Raw genomic sequence first — 17996 nt, 5'->3', positions numbered from 1 at the left:
CAAGGGCTAAAGCCTAAGAGGAAGAAACAAGGGGCAGCCCTGTGGAGAAGAAACCTAGCTAGAAGCTCCATTCTTGCTACCAAATACATTCAACACCCTAAAAACTTAAAGCATACATGTTGGGTCAATATAAAATTTTATATTCAAATACTAGTTTGAAAGTGCTTAGTAGCAACTTTCTTGTCTATATAGACCAATATGCTGCTTTTTAAAGGTAAAAAAATAATAAGATTTAAATCTCATTTTTTTAGTAACAGTAATCTGATGACAATGATGTGAAAAGACTGAATTTACCTCCTCGTACAAATCCATTAGTAGCTATTGCTGAAGTAGACAATCCTGTGATAGTTGTCACAACAGTAGCCATCATTATTACAAGGACCGACAGACCTTTAGAGAAGAAGAAAAGGGACTGAGAAAACTTACACCTTATTTAACCTGCCATATTTAGAAATGATTAGTCCAGTTATGTGGAATTTCATAATAATAACCTTGTTTTTATCCCATTTTAGAAAAATCAAATGAGAATTATGAGGAAAAAAAGTAACATTAAAACAATAATCTTATACAAAGGAGAACAAAGCTTAAAATGATTCCAGTTGCTTGTATTTTATGAAGTTCAGAGCTTAGACATGCACACAGCTACTTTTGTTTATTCATTCTCAAATGAAACAAGAAGTATGTAACTTCACTTACCTATTCCAGCTTGACCTACAATCCATGACAATCTAATGAAGAGCATCACACCCCAAATGTTTAACATGCAACGTACCTGGGAAAGGAAAAGAGGCCAATTCATAGATGAAAAAAAGTAATCAAGTATGATACAGCAATAAATGCTAAACTAGCCAAAAGTAGAATACCTACATCTAAAATGTAGAAAGTCCTTTTAAATATAACTCTTACTGCACCCTTTTCCTTAACAGTTTTTTAAAAGAGCTTAATGAGAACTTAAATGTGAGCTAATGTAAGTATAATATGTGACTATGTGTATTAACCTATATATACACATACCCATCACAATTATCTGAAGCAGTAGAAGCAACCAAAGTAGGTAGACTTATCCTTAAAAAAAAGTAGTTCATGTTCCCCTTTATCAATCCATGTAAGTTTAATTTTTGTTTGTTTTATAACATCCTCATTTCATGATTTCTACAGATTTAAGTTTTATATATTTATCAACACAAAATGCCAATTGTTCACATATCTTTCAAAAATCCTAACTATTTAAAAGACAGTTTCCCCAATTTACTTTTACTTTGTTTATTATGCTCATTCATAGAGCATAGTCTTCTAAAATACTAAAATCTAAGAATAGGCAAATTAAACTTTTTAGACCTTCACATTTACTCTATTAGCTAGGCAATAAAATTACTACCAGAACTGGGATTTCCCTCTACCCCTCCCCTAAAGTTGTTAATACAACTCCAATTAAGTGCCTTCAAAGTTCCAATGAGCTTATTTTAGCTTATCTACTCTAATCAGATCCTTAGTGGCTATTCAAACACAGAAAAACAGAAGTAAATCTAAACCTTAGTCGCCTATAACTGTCTACTGACGTGACCCCAACACTTAAGAAAAGGATTTTCCTTTTATTATATTCCCTGTAACTTCTATACATTTCTCATCAAAAGGTAATGGGGGTAGCAGAAAAGGAAACAGGCATATTTCAACTCTATTGCCTGCTCAGCTTGCTTGATTCCGATGCTCCTGTCACCTGTACTGAAAGGTGACAATATGTGAAATTTGCAAGAGGCAATAAAATACAGTTTAGAGCTAATCTACACTAATAAAAGAGAAACATGGTAATTAGCGTACAACCGCTACCCTTCCCATTGGCTAATCAGCATATCCTTATGCAAATTAACTGTCAGCCAAGATGGCGGCCAGCAGCCATGCACCGAAGCGAACAGGGAGGCTTGCTTGCTCCAGTGACGGCTGACTCTAACGTTCCCCGCCTGAGTTGCCGGCCTCTCAGCTGCAACTCTAAGCAACTATGTACTATGTTGCAAATAAGAAGCTAAACAAAATCCCAGAAACCAGCTTTCAGTCAGCCGGACCGCAACACTGTATCAAATACAGAAGGAAAAACAAAGGCCAGAAACAGGCTTTCAGCAGCAGAGGCCTCAGAGCTAAAGCTGGCCCAGAATAAAAAAAAAAAAAGAAAAGAAAAAAAGGAGCTGTTGGGAGCTTTAGTCACCCGCCAGCGGGAAAACGGCCTTCAGCCCCTCACCCAGACTGGCCAGGCACCCCAGTGGGGACCGCCCCCCTTATCCAGGACACCCTTCAGGGCAAACCAGCCGGCCCCCACCCGTGCACCAGGCCTCTATTCTATATAGTAAAAGGGTAATATGCCTCCCGGCACTGGGATCAGCGTGACAGGGGGTAGCGCCCAAACCCCCTGATTGCCCTTCGGCTCTGTGAGTAACAGGGGGCAGGGCCACAACCTCCCTATCCGCCCTGCTCTGTTCGTGACAGGGGAAGGTGCCCCAACTCCTTGATCAGCCCTGCTCTGTGCCTGGTAGGGGGGAGCTCCCCAATTCCCTGATCGCCCTGCGGCTCTGTGTTTGACAGGGTGCGGCGCCCCAACCCCCTGATTGGCCCTGCTCTGTGTATGACAGGGTGCGGCACCCCAACCCCCTCTCCCCCACGGGCCCTGCTCTGTGTGTGACAGGGTAGAGCCATAACCTCCCCATTGACCCTGCCCTGAGTGTGACAGGGTGCAGCGCCCCAACCCCCTGATCCGCCCTGCTCTGTGTGTGACAGGGGGCGGTGCCCCAACTCCCCTATCGGCCCTACTCTGTGAGTGACAGGGGGGAGCTCCTCAACCCCCTGATCGGCCCTGCTCTGTACATGACGGGGGGAGCTCCTCAACCCCCTGATGGGCCCTGCTCTGTGCGTGATAGGGGGGAGCTCCCCAACCCCCTGATTGACCCTGCTCTGTGTGTGACAGGGTACGGAGCCCCAACCCCCCTGATGGGCCCTGCTCTGTGCGTGACAGGGCGTGGCGCCGCAACCTCCCCATCGACCCTGCCTTGAGTGTGACAGGGGGCGGTGCCCCAACCCCCCAATCGGCCCTACCCTGAGCGTGACTGAGGGTGGCATCGCAACCTCCCGATCCACCCTGCTCTGTGCATGACGGGGCGGCGCCCCAACTCCCCAATCGGCCCTGCTCTGAGCCCCACCAGGGGCTGCACCTAGGGATTGGGCCTGCCCTCTGCCACCCGGGAGCAGGCCTGAGCCAGCAGGTCGTTATCTCCCGAGGGGTCCCAGACTTCGAGAGGGCACAGGCCGGGCTGGGGGACCCCCCTCCTCTCCCGAGTGCACAAATTTTTGTGCACCGGGACTCTAGTCAAATATAATATGATTAAATTAAAAATATGTTTACTTTACTGAATTTAATATGCACAAGGAAAGGAAGTACAAGTTATTTATTTGGTCTTCTATAGTATTCAAAAAAGTTTAAAAAAAAGAAAAAAGTTCTCGACGATTGATGAGAATAATAGGAAGATTTTATAAATAATAGAAATGCTGTAACTCTAAAATTAAGTCTATATGTACATACTAATACACCCTTGATCCAGCCAAACTTCACAACTCCTTTACTTTCCGCAGCATATGTAACCACAGCGTCTCTGGTTGGAGTACTTTCTTCCCCGTTTGCAAAGCCATCCTCAAAAGGTTCCTGGTTATAAAAGGAAAAATGTGAATTATGCTTAGGAATTATTTAAAATCACCTAATAAAAACAAACATCACTAAATACACTTAACCATGTTTAGAAGGACATAGTACAGATTCCCAAGGACCAAGGTTTTCTGAATATCTTACCTGAGGAAAATGTAAAGCAATAAAGTGAAAGAAACTTTAATTATTAAGTTTTGAAAAATTTAAATCTTATGACAGTAAACCCATTTTAATCATTTCCAATTTTAGTTACACTCTGGCAGTGTCTGGAACAACACAGTGAATACTGTTTGCTCAGTATAGGCTAGCTAGGTCAGTCAATTCAGACCTTGTCTCTCCAGCCACAAATTCACATTGCCTAATTGACATCTTTACCATATCTGAAATTTCAACGTTAACAATTTTTTCCTGGCCGGCATGGCTCAGTTGAAGTGTTGTCCTGTACACTAAAAGGTGGTGGGTTCAATTCCGGGTCAGGGCACATACCCAGATTGCAGGCTCTATCCCCAGTGGATGTTTCTCTCTCCCTTCCTATCTCTAAAATCAATAATAATAAAAAAATTTAAAACTCCTCTTCATCAACAATGAACAATTTTCTCTTTATAATCCATGACAGCAGGATTACCCAGGATCCCAACATTCACTCACAATTCCTGTTACTCCTTATCTGCATTCAGTTACTCAGTGCTCTTCACTTTTTCCTTTGTAATCTGTCTCACATTCATACATGAGCTAGTTATACATGCATTTCCATAAACGGTGTTCCCTTCTTAAATTTTTGTATTTCATGTCTGATTCTATCATTTTTAGTTTTTTGTCCTCTATTTTCTCACTTTCCCTCTGTCCTTTGTTCTCAACTTTTGTTCAGTCTCAATACACCCAAGTCATGACAAATTTCCAAACCAGGAACAGTGCTTTAAACAGGTCATAAAAGGGTAAAAGGAGGAGTTAAGAGACAGAAAATGTTCTGGATCTAGAGTCATGTCCCTAACACTATCCCCATAGTTCTTCCTCTACCCATATTCTTAACAGCAGGGAACAAATGATGCTATATTTTAAGCATCATTCTTTAAATACAGAAGAGCCAACTAAATTAATTATTATTTAATCCTGAAAACTGATCTAGATTTTCTATAGCACTTTTTAAAAAACCATTTTCAGTGGTTGATATCCTCAACACAAATACATTTTCACAGAAACGAGCTGTTGCAAGTTCTGTGTTACCTCAGAGCAAAACCTGTCATAATCAAACTTCCCTATTCTCCTTGACCAATGTGTTAGCCAAGTAGACTCATTTAATTCTGTTCAATGCATTATTGCTATATCCTTTTTCAAAGTACTATCAACCTAGAGTAGCTCTTAGATTCCAATTTATATATTTTAACTACTGCTAATATTTAGATTTCTATGCAAAAAAGAAACATTATAATAAGTTAGATCCAACAATGTCTTTAAGTGTATCTTTTGAAAATTACTTTATCTAAGCTTTTTAATGTTAACAGAAAAATAATCAAATTTTCAACTAATCCCCATATTTGCATTAACAGACAGCTATAACTTTGACTATGTGAAATACATAGAAAATAAATCATTTAAAGATCACTAAGAACTTAAATGAATTTTAATGTTAACCACTTCTGATGATTCAAAAATCTAAGATAAATCCTAAGAAAAAATTATAATTTACCTTTCAACAGTTTCAAAACTACTGTATCAATTATTATGTACTATTCTATATAGAACTAACCACTCACATAAAAATTTTTTTAATTATCCCAATCTACTAAACTTTTTAAAAAACTTCTGTTTTTCCATCCATTAATTGATGATCATTTGGGCTAATTCCACATTTTGGCTATTAGGAATAATGCTGCTGTGAACATTTGTCTACAATTTTTCTTTGTGGACATTGGTTTTCATTTACCTAGGAACGGAATTTTGGGGTCATGAAAACTTTTTGAAATGACTACTTCTGATAATTTTTCTCATCTCTTGTATCAGACTGCAGACTGTCACTCCTCATTTCAGTCAATGTGTCTGTCTATTGTTACTTCTTTCCCTTGCTTAGACTCATGTACACATGGAAACCAATAACCATTAAACTTGTTAGAATATGTATAAATAGAAAAGAAAGTTGCTCTTTATAAGAGCAATCCACTTTTGGCTACTTCTACTGTTAGATGTCTTCTAGATGGTCAAGTATCAACGATGATCCCAGATTTTTTTTAAAAAAGATCCTTTATAAGGACTGATGACTTAACTGTTCAATTATTCAAATAAAAGCCAGAACAAAAAATGTTTGTGTAAATTCAAATAACTAAAGTAGACAGCAGTTGCTCGGTTTTCATTCTGATACTGTTCAGTTAATTTATGACTTTAAAATATTACATAACCTCCAAGTATCACCAGAAAAAGTAACTGTGCATAGTATACACAAAAAGACATCTCCTTTTCCATCTCTGTTAAAAGAAAGTTAAAGATGTGTGTATGTAGTAGGCTACTTTCTCCAAGGCCATATATTGATGTGGGTATCTTACAATGCAAAGGGATGCAGGCAGCTTAAAATTTTTTGTGGGTGTCTATCAGAATTCCACTTCAAAGTTGAAGGTTTAGTAGTAATTATGCTAATTTCCACTATATTGTGATCAACTATATTAAAAAACAGAGTAAGATTTTCTATAATATATGAAATAGTATTTTAACAGATGGGGTCCACATAAAATGTGGAATCCTCATCATGTTCTGATAGTTATATTTCAAAAAGTGTGGTAGTAATCTCAGATATACAACTCAAAAATTAAAACACAAATATGCTATTATTTATAGTTCAATCAATATATTTAAATGTAATAAAATTGGGTTTACAACTGTATTAATTTCCTGAAGTAATAGGAAACCAAAGTAGAATACACATACAGGTTTCTCCCACTATCTAGAAGTAGACCGTGACCATGAAACCTTTCATAAGCTGAAATGGCATAAAGCAAAGAAGTAATTACTTTAAAATGCATCTTGCTAACAAATGCACAAAATAAACTGAGATAAAAAATAGATGCTCACAGACAATTAGTTCAAAGCTTATGATAGCTTGATACCAAGCTGCTGAGTACAGTTCCCAGAGAAGCAGGTTGGTGATGCCACTCTCACTGTGCCCTGCCTCCACAATGGCTCGCTGCAAAACAAATACGGAATGCTATTTTTGCTTTTTGCCTTTTTTCCATAAAAGCAAATTGTTTTGTTTTGTTATTGTTGCTGTTTTTCGGTTAGTGAAAATAGATACTAATGCAAGTCTTTTTTATTTATTTATTTTAGAGAAAGAGGGAGAGGGATAGAGAGAGAAACATCTACCGACTACCTCCTGCATGTCCCCTACTGGAGATTGAGCCTGCAACCAGTGCACATGCCCTGACTGGGAATCGAACCAGCCACCTCTTGGTGCATGGGTGGACGTTCAACTGCTGAGCCACACCAGCCTGGCTGCAGGTCTTAACAAAGTGGCATAAAACAAACTTTCAAAAAGTAGGGGTACCTGTATTTTGTTTCTTTAAATACATCAGTTTCAGAGAAATAAGTAAATTGTTGGGTAGGACATTTGGTCTGCACATTAAAACTTACAATCGGGAAAATTTCACACAATTATGAACTATAAATTATGCTGATACAAAGGTACATAAATAAAATCTTCAATCTCCCATTTTCACAGAAATAATGGGCTTGTTTTTTTACTGTTTTTCACATAATGAATAAAATGCCAAAAAAATAACAAATGACTTTATGCATAACACCATATTAAATGAGGTGGGATAAATTAATTTGAATTTATTTGGTGAATTAACCCTTCAAAAAAAGGAGTACTGTGATTCTCAATGTACCAAGCAGGGATTGAGGGTGAGTGAGGTGAGAATAGAATGGGGAAGCGAGGAAAAGAGAGGAGATAATGGAAGACCCAGATAGGAAGACCCTCAGTAACTAAAAGGATCTCTTAATGAAAGAAATAGAGAACTAGTAAATAATTATGTCAGCCTGAAATTGGACATGCAGAATTTGAGGAGTCATGAGATGATTAAAGAATTCTACCAGGCAGTTAAAAAATTCATGACTGGAACTTAGGAGAGGGGCCAGGCTAACAAGCCAGTGGGTGAAGCTATGGTAACAGAATGAAAAGAGAAACTTACAGAGAGAAGGCAAGAGGAGTTAAACATTTTTCTGGGGATATAGAAAATACAAAGGGAACTTTGGTCTCCATGGTCATTATTTCTTTGCAGGGAGTAAAGAATTTTTACACTGTAGATAATATCTCTCTTGTATACTCAACTTTCCACCTCAACTTGATCATTCTCTCTCCTTTAACTGTGGTTAACATTTTATTGCACACCACTTCTCTTACCTGTCACCAGAAGCCCAGCCAAACTTGCTAAAATACTACAGCACATTCCTCAATACACAGCAACCTAGCTTTGCCACACAACACTGAACTAGTTTTTTAAGACATCCATAGACCTCTCTGCTGCCAAATCTAATGTACATTTTTCAGTCCCTGTCTCGCTTGAAACGACATACGATAGATATATTGTTACCACTCCCTCTTTCTTGAAACATTTCCTGAAATACCACATTTTCTCTCAGCCTCTTCTACCAAGCAATTAAATAGTAAGAGTCCCTTCAACTTGGTCCTAACCCCATCTCCTTTTCCCACTCTATATTTTCTTTGTAAGGGATTCTTACCAGACCTGTAGCTATAAGCAGCATCTAAATGTGTTAAGTAATAAGTGATGGCCTCCATTCATTTCTGGATCAGACCTCACCTCTGAATTTCAGCCCTGTATAGGTAAATACTGATGTTGCCACTTAGAAATTTCATAATGTTTACTATTCTAATTCTTACCAAATGAGAATAAGAAATTGTCAATGTGTGATGAACAGCAACTTTTCCTAAATATAAAGAAAAATATTTATCTTTCTTGATTAGTTTTTATTTCCTGAATTTTCCAGTGAATACTTTAACTATCAGAAATACTGTGGAAAACAGTATGGAGTTTCCTCAAAAAATTAAAAATGCAACTTCCATTTGACCCAATAATTCTACTTCTAGAAATATATCCCAAGAAAACAGAAACACCAATCAGAAAGGATATATGCACCCCTATGTTCATAGCAGCATAATTTACAATAGCTGAGATTTAGAAATAGCCTAAGTGCCCATCAGTAAATGAGTGAAACTGTGTTATTCTACGTTGCTGTAAAAAAGCAGGAACTCTTGCCCTGACCTGTTTGGCTCAGTGGATAGAGCGTCGGCCTGTGGACCCAAGGGTCCCAGGTTCGATTCCAGTCAAGGGCATGTACCTTGGTTGCGGGCACATCCCCAATAGGGAGTGTGCAGGAGGCAGCTGATCAATGTTTCTCTCTCATCGATGTTTCTAACTCTCTATCCCTCTCCCTTCCTCTCTGTAAAAAATCAATAAAATATATTAAAAAAATTAAAAAGCAGGAACTCTTACCATTTGCAACAGCATGGATGGAACTGAAGAGCATTATGCTAAGTGAAATAAACCAGTCAGAAAAAGATAAGTATCACATGATATCTTGTGGAATATAATGAATAACATAAACTGATGAACAAAAATAGAACCAGAGACATAGAAGCATCCAACAGAGTGTCCAACCTATGAGGGAAGGTGGGGTGATGGGGTAAGAGATCAACCAAAGGACTTGTATGCATGAGCATAACCAATGGACACAGACAGTAGGGGGGTGAGAGCGGCTGGGGAGAGGTCAATGGGGGAAAAAGGAGACTAGTAAAATACTTCAAACAATAAAGAATTTAAATTAAAAAAATCAATGGGAAAAAATATCCTCGGGTGAGGATTAAAAATAACAAGAAAAGAAAAAAAAATGAAGAATTTGGGTCCTAGCTGGTTTGGCTCAGTTGATAAGAGCATTGGCCTGGGGACTGAAGAGTCCTGGGTTCGATTCCAGTCAAGGGCACATGCCCAGGTAGCGGGCTTGGTCCCCAGTAGGGGGCATGCAGGAGGCAGCCAATCAATGATTCTCTCTCATCATTGATGTTTCTATCTTTGTCTCCCTCTCCCTTCTTCTTTGAAATCAATAAAAATATATTTTTTGAAAAAAGAAAGAAGAATTTGGCCCAGCCAGAGTGGTTTAGTGGTTGAGTGTTGACCCAATCAAGAGGTCACCAGTTGGATTTCCAATCAGGGTACATGCCTAGGTTGCAGGTTCGATCCCCAGTAGGAGGCATGCTGGAGGCAGCCAATGGATGATGTTTTTCTCTCATGGATGTTTCTACCTCGCCATCGCTCTCTCTAAAAATCAATAAAAACATTTTAAAAAAAAGAATTTGGCCAGGAAGATAGTAAATTTTTAATAATTAAAAGCCTTTATAATGTAAAATACATTTTATATTTATTCCTTATTGCACAAGTCTTAAATATTTACAAAGTTTTCTCAGTTTCCATTATCCAAGTTAACTTGTCTTTTAACAAATTCAAATTCTTTTACATAACAAAGGTCATATTTCAATTATGCTTGAGAAAATACTGCTTATAACCAATGACTTGGTTTAATAATGATTTTTCAGTTTAAAAATTCTTAAAAATTAAGCTATTGTTTCTTCCCTAACACTAGAATTTCCTTCAGTATTTTAGCAATAACCTATTATGAAATCAGCTGTCTTTTTTTGTTAATCCTTGCCTGAGGACATTTTTCCATTGATTTTTAAGGAGAGCGAAAGACAGAAGGTAAGACTGAGAGGCTTGGTTGCCTCCTGCGTGAGCAAACCAAGGCTCAGGCCAGGAGAAGCCTGCAACCAAGGTATGTGCCCTTGACCGGAATCAAACCCTGGATCCTTTGGTCCACAGGCTGATGCTTTATCCACTGAGCCAAACCAGGCTCAGATATCTTTTTAAAATAATGGATAAAAATCAATACTTAAGTTTTTTAAAAACTTACAATAAAAACCTGTAACAGTGCTTTTACCAGCTCTGTATCCTAGAGTGCAGGATTGTTTTCTGTGTACATTACATCCTTCTCATTTCCCAAATGTGTACACTAATGTGCTTCTCATTCTTAAACGCTTTAAGTATAATTTACATTAAAATAGCATGGTTTTTTCTCTTTCTTTGAACATCCCAGTTACTAAGTTCACAAAATTTTTATCTCAGATATGCACTGTAGCATAGCATGGGTGGTCTTTGCAATGTCACTAGCCAAGGACTTAATACCCATGAAAGATGATTGTATAGTAATCAAATGATTTGTGATCACATTTTTTTCCAGAGTAAGTTAACAAAGGTGTTTATCATTGTGCAAAGAGAAATCTATATCATTTGAACAGTGCAGCTTCTAAATAACAGTTAAAATACTAATACAACACATTTCTGGCATTGTTTATTACCAATCTATTCATTTTTCATACTAATTTATTGTATTTTTACAGTTTAACTGACAAAGCCTGGGCAAAAGGGTCTGCTCCGCAATTTTAGGCCATAGTGGGCAAAAAGACAGTAACCTATTATTTTTTTAACCCTTTGAGTGCCAACCAGTATCCTAGGAACTATGCTAAAATTGCCAAGGCATTTTTGCTGATTTTACAGCAGTTTAGGAAAAAAATTATGAATCTCAAGTAAATGAAGTTACATATTCAAAAACTTAAGGAAACCTTTACTACATTTGTTTTCTGGACTTAGGTGCCATCTGTCAATAAAGAGTGAACTACTGGCATCTAATAGTGACACTGCAGGAGGAGCACGACAGCGCTCCCGGCACTTTTGGCGAAAGACAGTAGGAGCGCGATTGTGCTCCCGGCACTCTAGGGGTTAATTTCCAAGGAGGGAGAAATGTTTGGGTTTTTATTTCACTACTAGAGGCCCAATGGCACGAAATTCATGCAAGGGCCTTGGCCTTCCTTCCCACCATCCCCACCCTCTCCCCTTGGTCTCCCGTGCGGTGCCCTAAGAGCTGGAAGCTGACGTCAGGAGCCTGAATTCCTGACTTTGCCTGCACGCATTTGTCCATGTAAGGTATGGGAACCATGTAAGGTATGGGAAGACGGGTGCTCAGGAGCCGTGTGGCGCTGCCTGATGGGGGAGGGGGCGCCTGCGGCGGGCAGGGGCTGTGCCAAAAGGTGGGTACACAGCGGACATTTTATTTTCTGGAAAAGAGAGGAGACTTAGGGATGCAGGGTGTATCTGCTGGCTCCAGCCCCAGCGACCCAGGAAGCCAGGCCTGGCCAGAGTGTGGGGAGTGGGAGAGTGGGCAGGAAGGCTTGGCTTCCTGGGTCGCTTCCCGCACGCTCTCCCACTCCCCAGCCAGGCTTGGCTCTCCAGCTGGCTCCATGGCTCTGGCCAGCACCGCCATCTTTGTCACGTCAATTTGTATATTCCCTCCTTACTGCTGTGGGTGCCTCCATCTTTATCATGAAGTGATGGTTAGTTTGCATATTACTCTTTTATTAGATAGGATTGTGAGTCTATGCTTCTATATAAAGGTCCATTTATTTAAAAGAACAAAATTTGCTTTTAGCATCATCTCTGCAACTAGAAAGTGGTTCTTAAACTAATACACTAACTTACATAGTTAATGTAAAGACTGTGTAAGACAAGATATTGGTTTACAAAAAATAAACAAGGGTGAGTGCTCACTTCAGCAGCACGTATACTAAAAAACAAGGGTGATTATTTATTGAAGATGAAGAAAGGTGCAAAGAAAGAAAAAAATATGAGATCATTTTAGTTTTTCATTAAGACCAAGTCATATATATTGGCTAATCAGCTTCAGGCTGTCACAAAACATGGGTCAAACAATGACTAATCCTGCCAGATGAAGACTAGGAAACCATACTGTGTCTAACATTCTCATCTGGGAAATACCATTTAGATCCCAATCATCATTCATGTACCTCTTTACACAGTAAATCAACCTTACTCAATAATCTAAAGTGACAGAAAAAACATGAACAGGGAGTCCTAACCGGTTTGGCTCAGTGGATAGAGCGTTGGCCTGCGGACCCAAGGGTCCCAGGTTCGATTCTGGTCAAGGGCATGTACCTTGGTTGCAGGCACATCCCCAGTAGAAGGTGTGCAGGAGGCACTCATGGTGTTTCTCTCTTATCGATGTTTCTAACTCTCTATCCCTCTCCCTTCCTCTCTGTAAAAAATCAATAAAATATATATTTAAAAAAAAACATGAACAGGGAAAAATGGGGGGGGATTAGAAAGTTTCAATGCATTTAACAACTGTTTATTCAGAAGAAGGTGCTATGTATAAGGTATAAGCTATGGTAGAGCATTCAGAAATTTTAAAATATAAACGTTTACCTCATTCAGGTTATCCAAACTCAAATTATTCTGGAAGACCACATCATTTAAATGCTAAAAAAATTCTACAACTACCAAAAGAATTACAAGTCCAACATTAAGGAAAAGCACACACAAATAAAGCCAATAATACAGCAATCTCTTCCAGAAGTTAATTTTAAATTCTATCCCAATTAACACTTGCACTGGATGAAAAACAAGATGGAAAAGCCTAGTTAGCAGTGTAACAAACTGCCTTAGTAGTTAAATATACTTTATTGCCATATGTTTCTTAGCAATCCCCTTACAATTTGATATAACTACACAAACACTTTGAAAATACAATGGGAAGGGATGACTTTTTTCACATGTCAACTGAACATCCCAGTATAATTCTTGATAAGAACTGGTTTGTAGGTTAGGAAATAATTTGGCTTTGCATATTTGGGGGTGAAGTGAACCTTAACACAATTCAAGTTTACTGTGACATACACCAGATTTGGGGTTTTGCTAAGTAATATTGCAAGATATAACGAAATAGTTTTTCTGCCTTCAAGAAACAAGTGTTTCTTATAAAATCTGGTTGTACAGCATCCAGGTCTGGTTACTGATTACCTATTCGATAAACCAAGAATTCTTCATTTGTGAGACCCTCATAATCTGCTGGGCTTACTTTAATAACAACTACAATCTACTGAAAGCCAATTGTGTGTCAGACACTTCCCTAACGCTTAGGTGTCCTACTGTCCTGAATTGACAATGATCTCATATTTTTTCTTTCTTTGCAGATTGTCCTATTGTCCATCTTTGAGAGGTAGGTACTATTACCTCCATTTAACAAATGAAGAAACAGTCTTTTGAGAGGTTAACTTACCCCAAATCATATATCTATAATGTGGCAGTGCAGAGAATCCTCCAAATGGTAGAATTACACAAGGAAAATTATTTTAGGTACCTATTTTGGGCAAGGGGACAAAAGATAGACAACTCACCCGACTCAGGAAACTGTCCTGCTTGAACTTCCCAATTACCCAGCTATTCTCACTCATCACCTTGCTTTACCTTTCCTTCTTTCTCTGCTTCCAAACCTAAGGGCTTCTGACATGATCCTCATAAAAACGACATCAGTTCTGCACTGGATGGCACTAGAGGGATTTTTTTTTTTTTTTAAATCTCTGTGCTTTGTAGAAATTCCTCCAGGATTTACAGTGTCTGTGATACTCTGCCCTACAGGATGATTAGACAACTGCAACGACCACCCATGGAGGAGAAAGAATTGCTAGTGTCCAGACATAATGCATCTGGAAGGCATGTCCAATGTTTAAGTATGAAATTGTGTAGTTGAGAGAGTTATGTGTTTTATTTAACTTTGGAAGTTTACTTGGAGGCTATTGTGGTAGAGAGAATAGGTAAAATAGGCCAGTCATTCCATTTCTATGTACCTAGGATTTTCTTTTTCCAATTAAAAACCACATGTAAGTGGACCAGCACAGTTCAAACCTGTGCCATTCAAGGGTCAACTGTAATATTCTTCAGGAATACATAAAGGTAGTAAAAGTCATTTTGGGTGGGAAAAAGTCAGGACAAAGGCCCAAGGGAAATTATTACCCTTAAGTCATGATAACAGCTACTTTAATGGAAGGATCAGAAAATAGTGTACAGAGGCTGGGGGTGCCAGCAAGGTTCTGTTTCTTGACGTGGGTGGTGATCATTTGATTAAGTTATATATTTATGGGTTTTTCTCTCTGCTATATTCCACAATAAAAAGAAAGGCTTTTAAAAGAGTAAACAAAAAATATGTTAAGTGTCTGGTATACTGCCTGACATTAACAGAGTAAGTGCTAAATAAATTTTGCCTAATATTATAAACAAGAAATAAGTGATCTATTATTACAACTGCCCATGTAATGAGTTTAAATAACTGCATGTTGAACAAACACATAAATATAAATACTGCAAAACATCAGTCATCTAGACTCTACTACATAGGTCTTATAATTTGATATTGGCAGAGTTTAAGATTACCTCTGGATGAACTTTACATACAAACATGGCATCACCATTCTGCCTGGTGAGAAAGGATTTATTATCTACTAGAGGCCCAATGCACAAAATTCGTGCAAGGGGCTCAGCCCTCACAGCCCTGGCTTTGTCCGGAAGGTTGTCCAGAAGGACATCTGGAAGGTCATTTGGCTGTCCGGTCTAATAAGCATATTACGCTTTTATTATTATAGATACCATCAGCAAGTCAGTAGGGTATAGTGTGAAGAATGTGGGTTTTGATGATCAAAGATGGCACTACTAGAAATATTTTTTTAAACAGGATTGAAGAGTGAACTATGTTTTTTGTTGTTGTTTTTTTACAGAGTTTTTATTGAAGGGAAAGGGAGAGAAAGGGTGAAACATCAATATGAGAGGGAAACATTGATCCACTGCCTCCTGCATACCCCCTCACGGAGATCAAACCCACAACTGAGTTTTGTGCCCTAACAAGGAATCGAACCAGCAACCTTTCGGTGCACAGGATGACACTCAATTAATGGAGCCACACTGGCCATAGCAATTCTAGAAATGTTTTGCAACTTCTCTATAACTAAAAATGTGCATAGTAAATAACTTCTCCCCTTCCCTATTTCCTTTAGTGGCAACCAACATGCACCTTACAGCAGGGCTAGCTTAGGTTCATATTGGATTAGCAAAACCTCTGGACCCAGCTTTAATTAAACAAATTAAATCTTTGCTAATGACAGCCAAAGGAGTGGAAGTCTTTATTTCAGGGCACGGTTAATATAAAAGAATTTATTGTTTTGTTTACAAGCATCTTATTATTGATTTAAATAAACTCCAAATTACACTTCAAAAATGTTCAAGGTCACCCAAAACTATGATTAAAATTCTAAAAACAAACCTCTGAAATAAAGTATTAATAAAGATACTTTAAAGATAAAAATTTCTAATATATTTTAATAGCATCTGCTTTGATACTAAGGTAAGCAAAGGCAAAGTGTTAATATGACACATACTCAAATGAGTAACTAAAAATGATGCACACATATGCAAATTTAGATGCCAAAGTGGCTGGATTTATTCTAACAATTTTTTCAACAAGCCTTAGCCAATTATTTCATCCCAAAGCTACCAACTTTTCCTATCCGTGCTGTCGGTGATTGGTGTATTCAGTGTAATGCTCCCCATACAGACTACTCTCTCAAAACCAAGTATTGTTTTGCAGGAATCCAATCTGCTCTCGTTAACAATGGTCTATTAATATCCAGTGGCATTAATGCAAAGCTCAAAACTCAAGTGCCACAGATAAAAGTGATGGTGTGGCCATGTGACTTTACAATAAACCGAGTCAGAACTGCTGATTGCAATGAAAAAATTCAGTCCTCTACCTAGCCCATCATGTTCTTTACTAATCATTCAAGACTGAGTTACAACAGAATGCATTAAGAATAGCATAATTATCATTTCAGATCCCATACAACTTATTAATGTCAAGCTAATAACTTGAAAATATTTTAATTCAAATTACCAGAAAATTTGTACCTTCAAGTATTAATTGATAATATACTGATGAGCACTGACAGGTGTGACTCAGTTGGTTGAGCATTATCCCATGCACTGAAAGGTTGCTGGTTCAATTCCAGGTCAGGATACATACCTAGGTTGTGGGCTTGATCCCCAGTAGGGGGGTGCAGGAAGCAACTGATGTTTCATTCTCACATCGATGTTTCTCTCTCTAAATCAATAAAAAAATCTTTAAAAAAAGAAGACTATTAGGAACCTTACTAAAGTTAAAAGAAAAAGTCCAGCTGGTGTGGCTCAGTTGGTTTAGTATCATCCCATGCACCAAGAGGTCACCGGTTCAAATTTGGGTTAGGGCACATGCCTAGGTTTCAGCCTCAATTCCCAGGAGGCAACTGAACATGTATGTTTCTCTCTTATTGATGTTTCTATCTCTCTCTCCCTCTCACTTCCTGTCTAAAAATAAATACATAAGTAAAATTTTAAAAATACTTAATACAATTCAGTATACAGTTATCTAATGGTTAAAGCCAGATCTTTGATTGTTAACACTTGTCTATATAAGGGTATTTCAAAATGGAGAATCAGCACATCAAAGAAAATAACTATGTACTAAGTTATAGGGGCAATCAAAGTGTACATCTCTCATCATGTTCTAGGACACTGCTTCTCAAACCTGGCTTTCTGAGAATCACCAGAAAGTTTTTCAAAAGCTACCTGTATATTCTTTGAAAGAGAGACATCTGTAATTTTTCTCCAAATTTTTAGAAATTTGGGGGTCACTGGTCTAGAAGAAAAGGATAGGGAGACAGAAACCTAATTTCAAAAAAACTCAGCTTCATCAAGTATTAGTTATGTGGCTTTAGGCAAATCACAACCTTGCAAAATGATACTGCTACTGCAAGACTTTCTGAAAACCCAACTCCTCCAAAGATAGATTTGAAGACCAAATACAGATATGCAGCTTAAGAGTGCTTTAGAAAATCTAACAATTTATACAATATTAAATTCCACAGCCTTTCCAATTAATTCTCAGAAAGAAAAAATATGAATTCCCTGATTCAACAAACACTTCACTGAGGGCTCTGTTCTAGAAACCTTTGAGAAAGAATCCCATACAAAATTAGAAGAAAATTTGAATGTGAATAATTTTAAACTTGTGGTGAGTATTTAATGTGGAAGAAAAAAAGAAAGAAGGAAGAGAAAAGGAATGTATAATAGTAACCTCTGTGATGATAGAAATGTTCTATATCTCCATTGTCCAATACAATAGGCATCAGCCAAATGTAGGCAATTATCACTTAAAATATGGCTTGAGTAATTTAATTGAAGCTTTAGTTTTAATTTAAACTGAGTTTAACAGCCACATGTGACTAGTGATTACAGAATTTTAAAAAACACAACCCTAAAACTTTAAAAAATTTAGGTTGCACTTTTGAGAGACATGGATAAAGAAAGTCAGAGGAAATGGA

The 17996-nt window shown here is 38.0% G+C and overlaps 1 protein-coding gene across 3 annotated transcripts in view; it reads right to left on the bottom strand.

Moving 5' to 3' along the window:
* SLC12A2 (solute carrier family 12 member 2) overlaps positions 1-17996 on the bottom strand; it is an 88309-nt gene that overhangs the window by 59567 nt on the left and 10746 nt on the right. For all 3 annotated transcript variants that reach the window (XM_070412573.1, XM_070412574.1, XM_070412575.1), the window contains exons 2-4: positions 3566-3685; positions 697-772; positions 295-390 (exon numbers count right to left, since the gene is read on the bottom strand). In XM_070412573.1, coding sequence (XP_070268674.1) covers positions 295-390; positions 697-772; positions 3566-3685 — 292 coding nt within the window. The remainder of the gene's footprint in view (positions 1-294; positions 391-696; positions 773-3565; positions 3686-17996) is intronic.

This window comes from Myotis yumanensis, unplaced genomic scaffold, assembly GCF_028538775.1.
Source record: "Myotis yumanensis isolate MYYU_CA2020_CCGP unplaced genomic scaffold, mMyoYum1.0.hap1 SCAF_4, whole genome shotgun sequence".
NCBI lineage: Eukaryota > Metazoa > Chordata > Mammalia > Chiroptera > Vespertilionidae > Myotis > Myotis yumanensis.
Note: the sequence above shows the minus strand (reverse complement) of the source record. Positions and strands in the feature narration are given on the sequence as shown.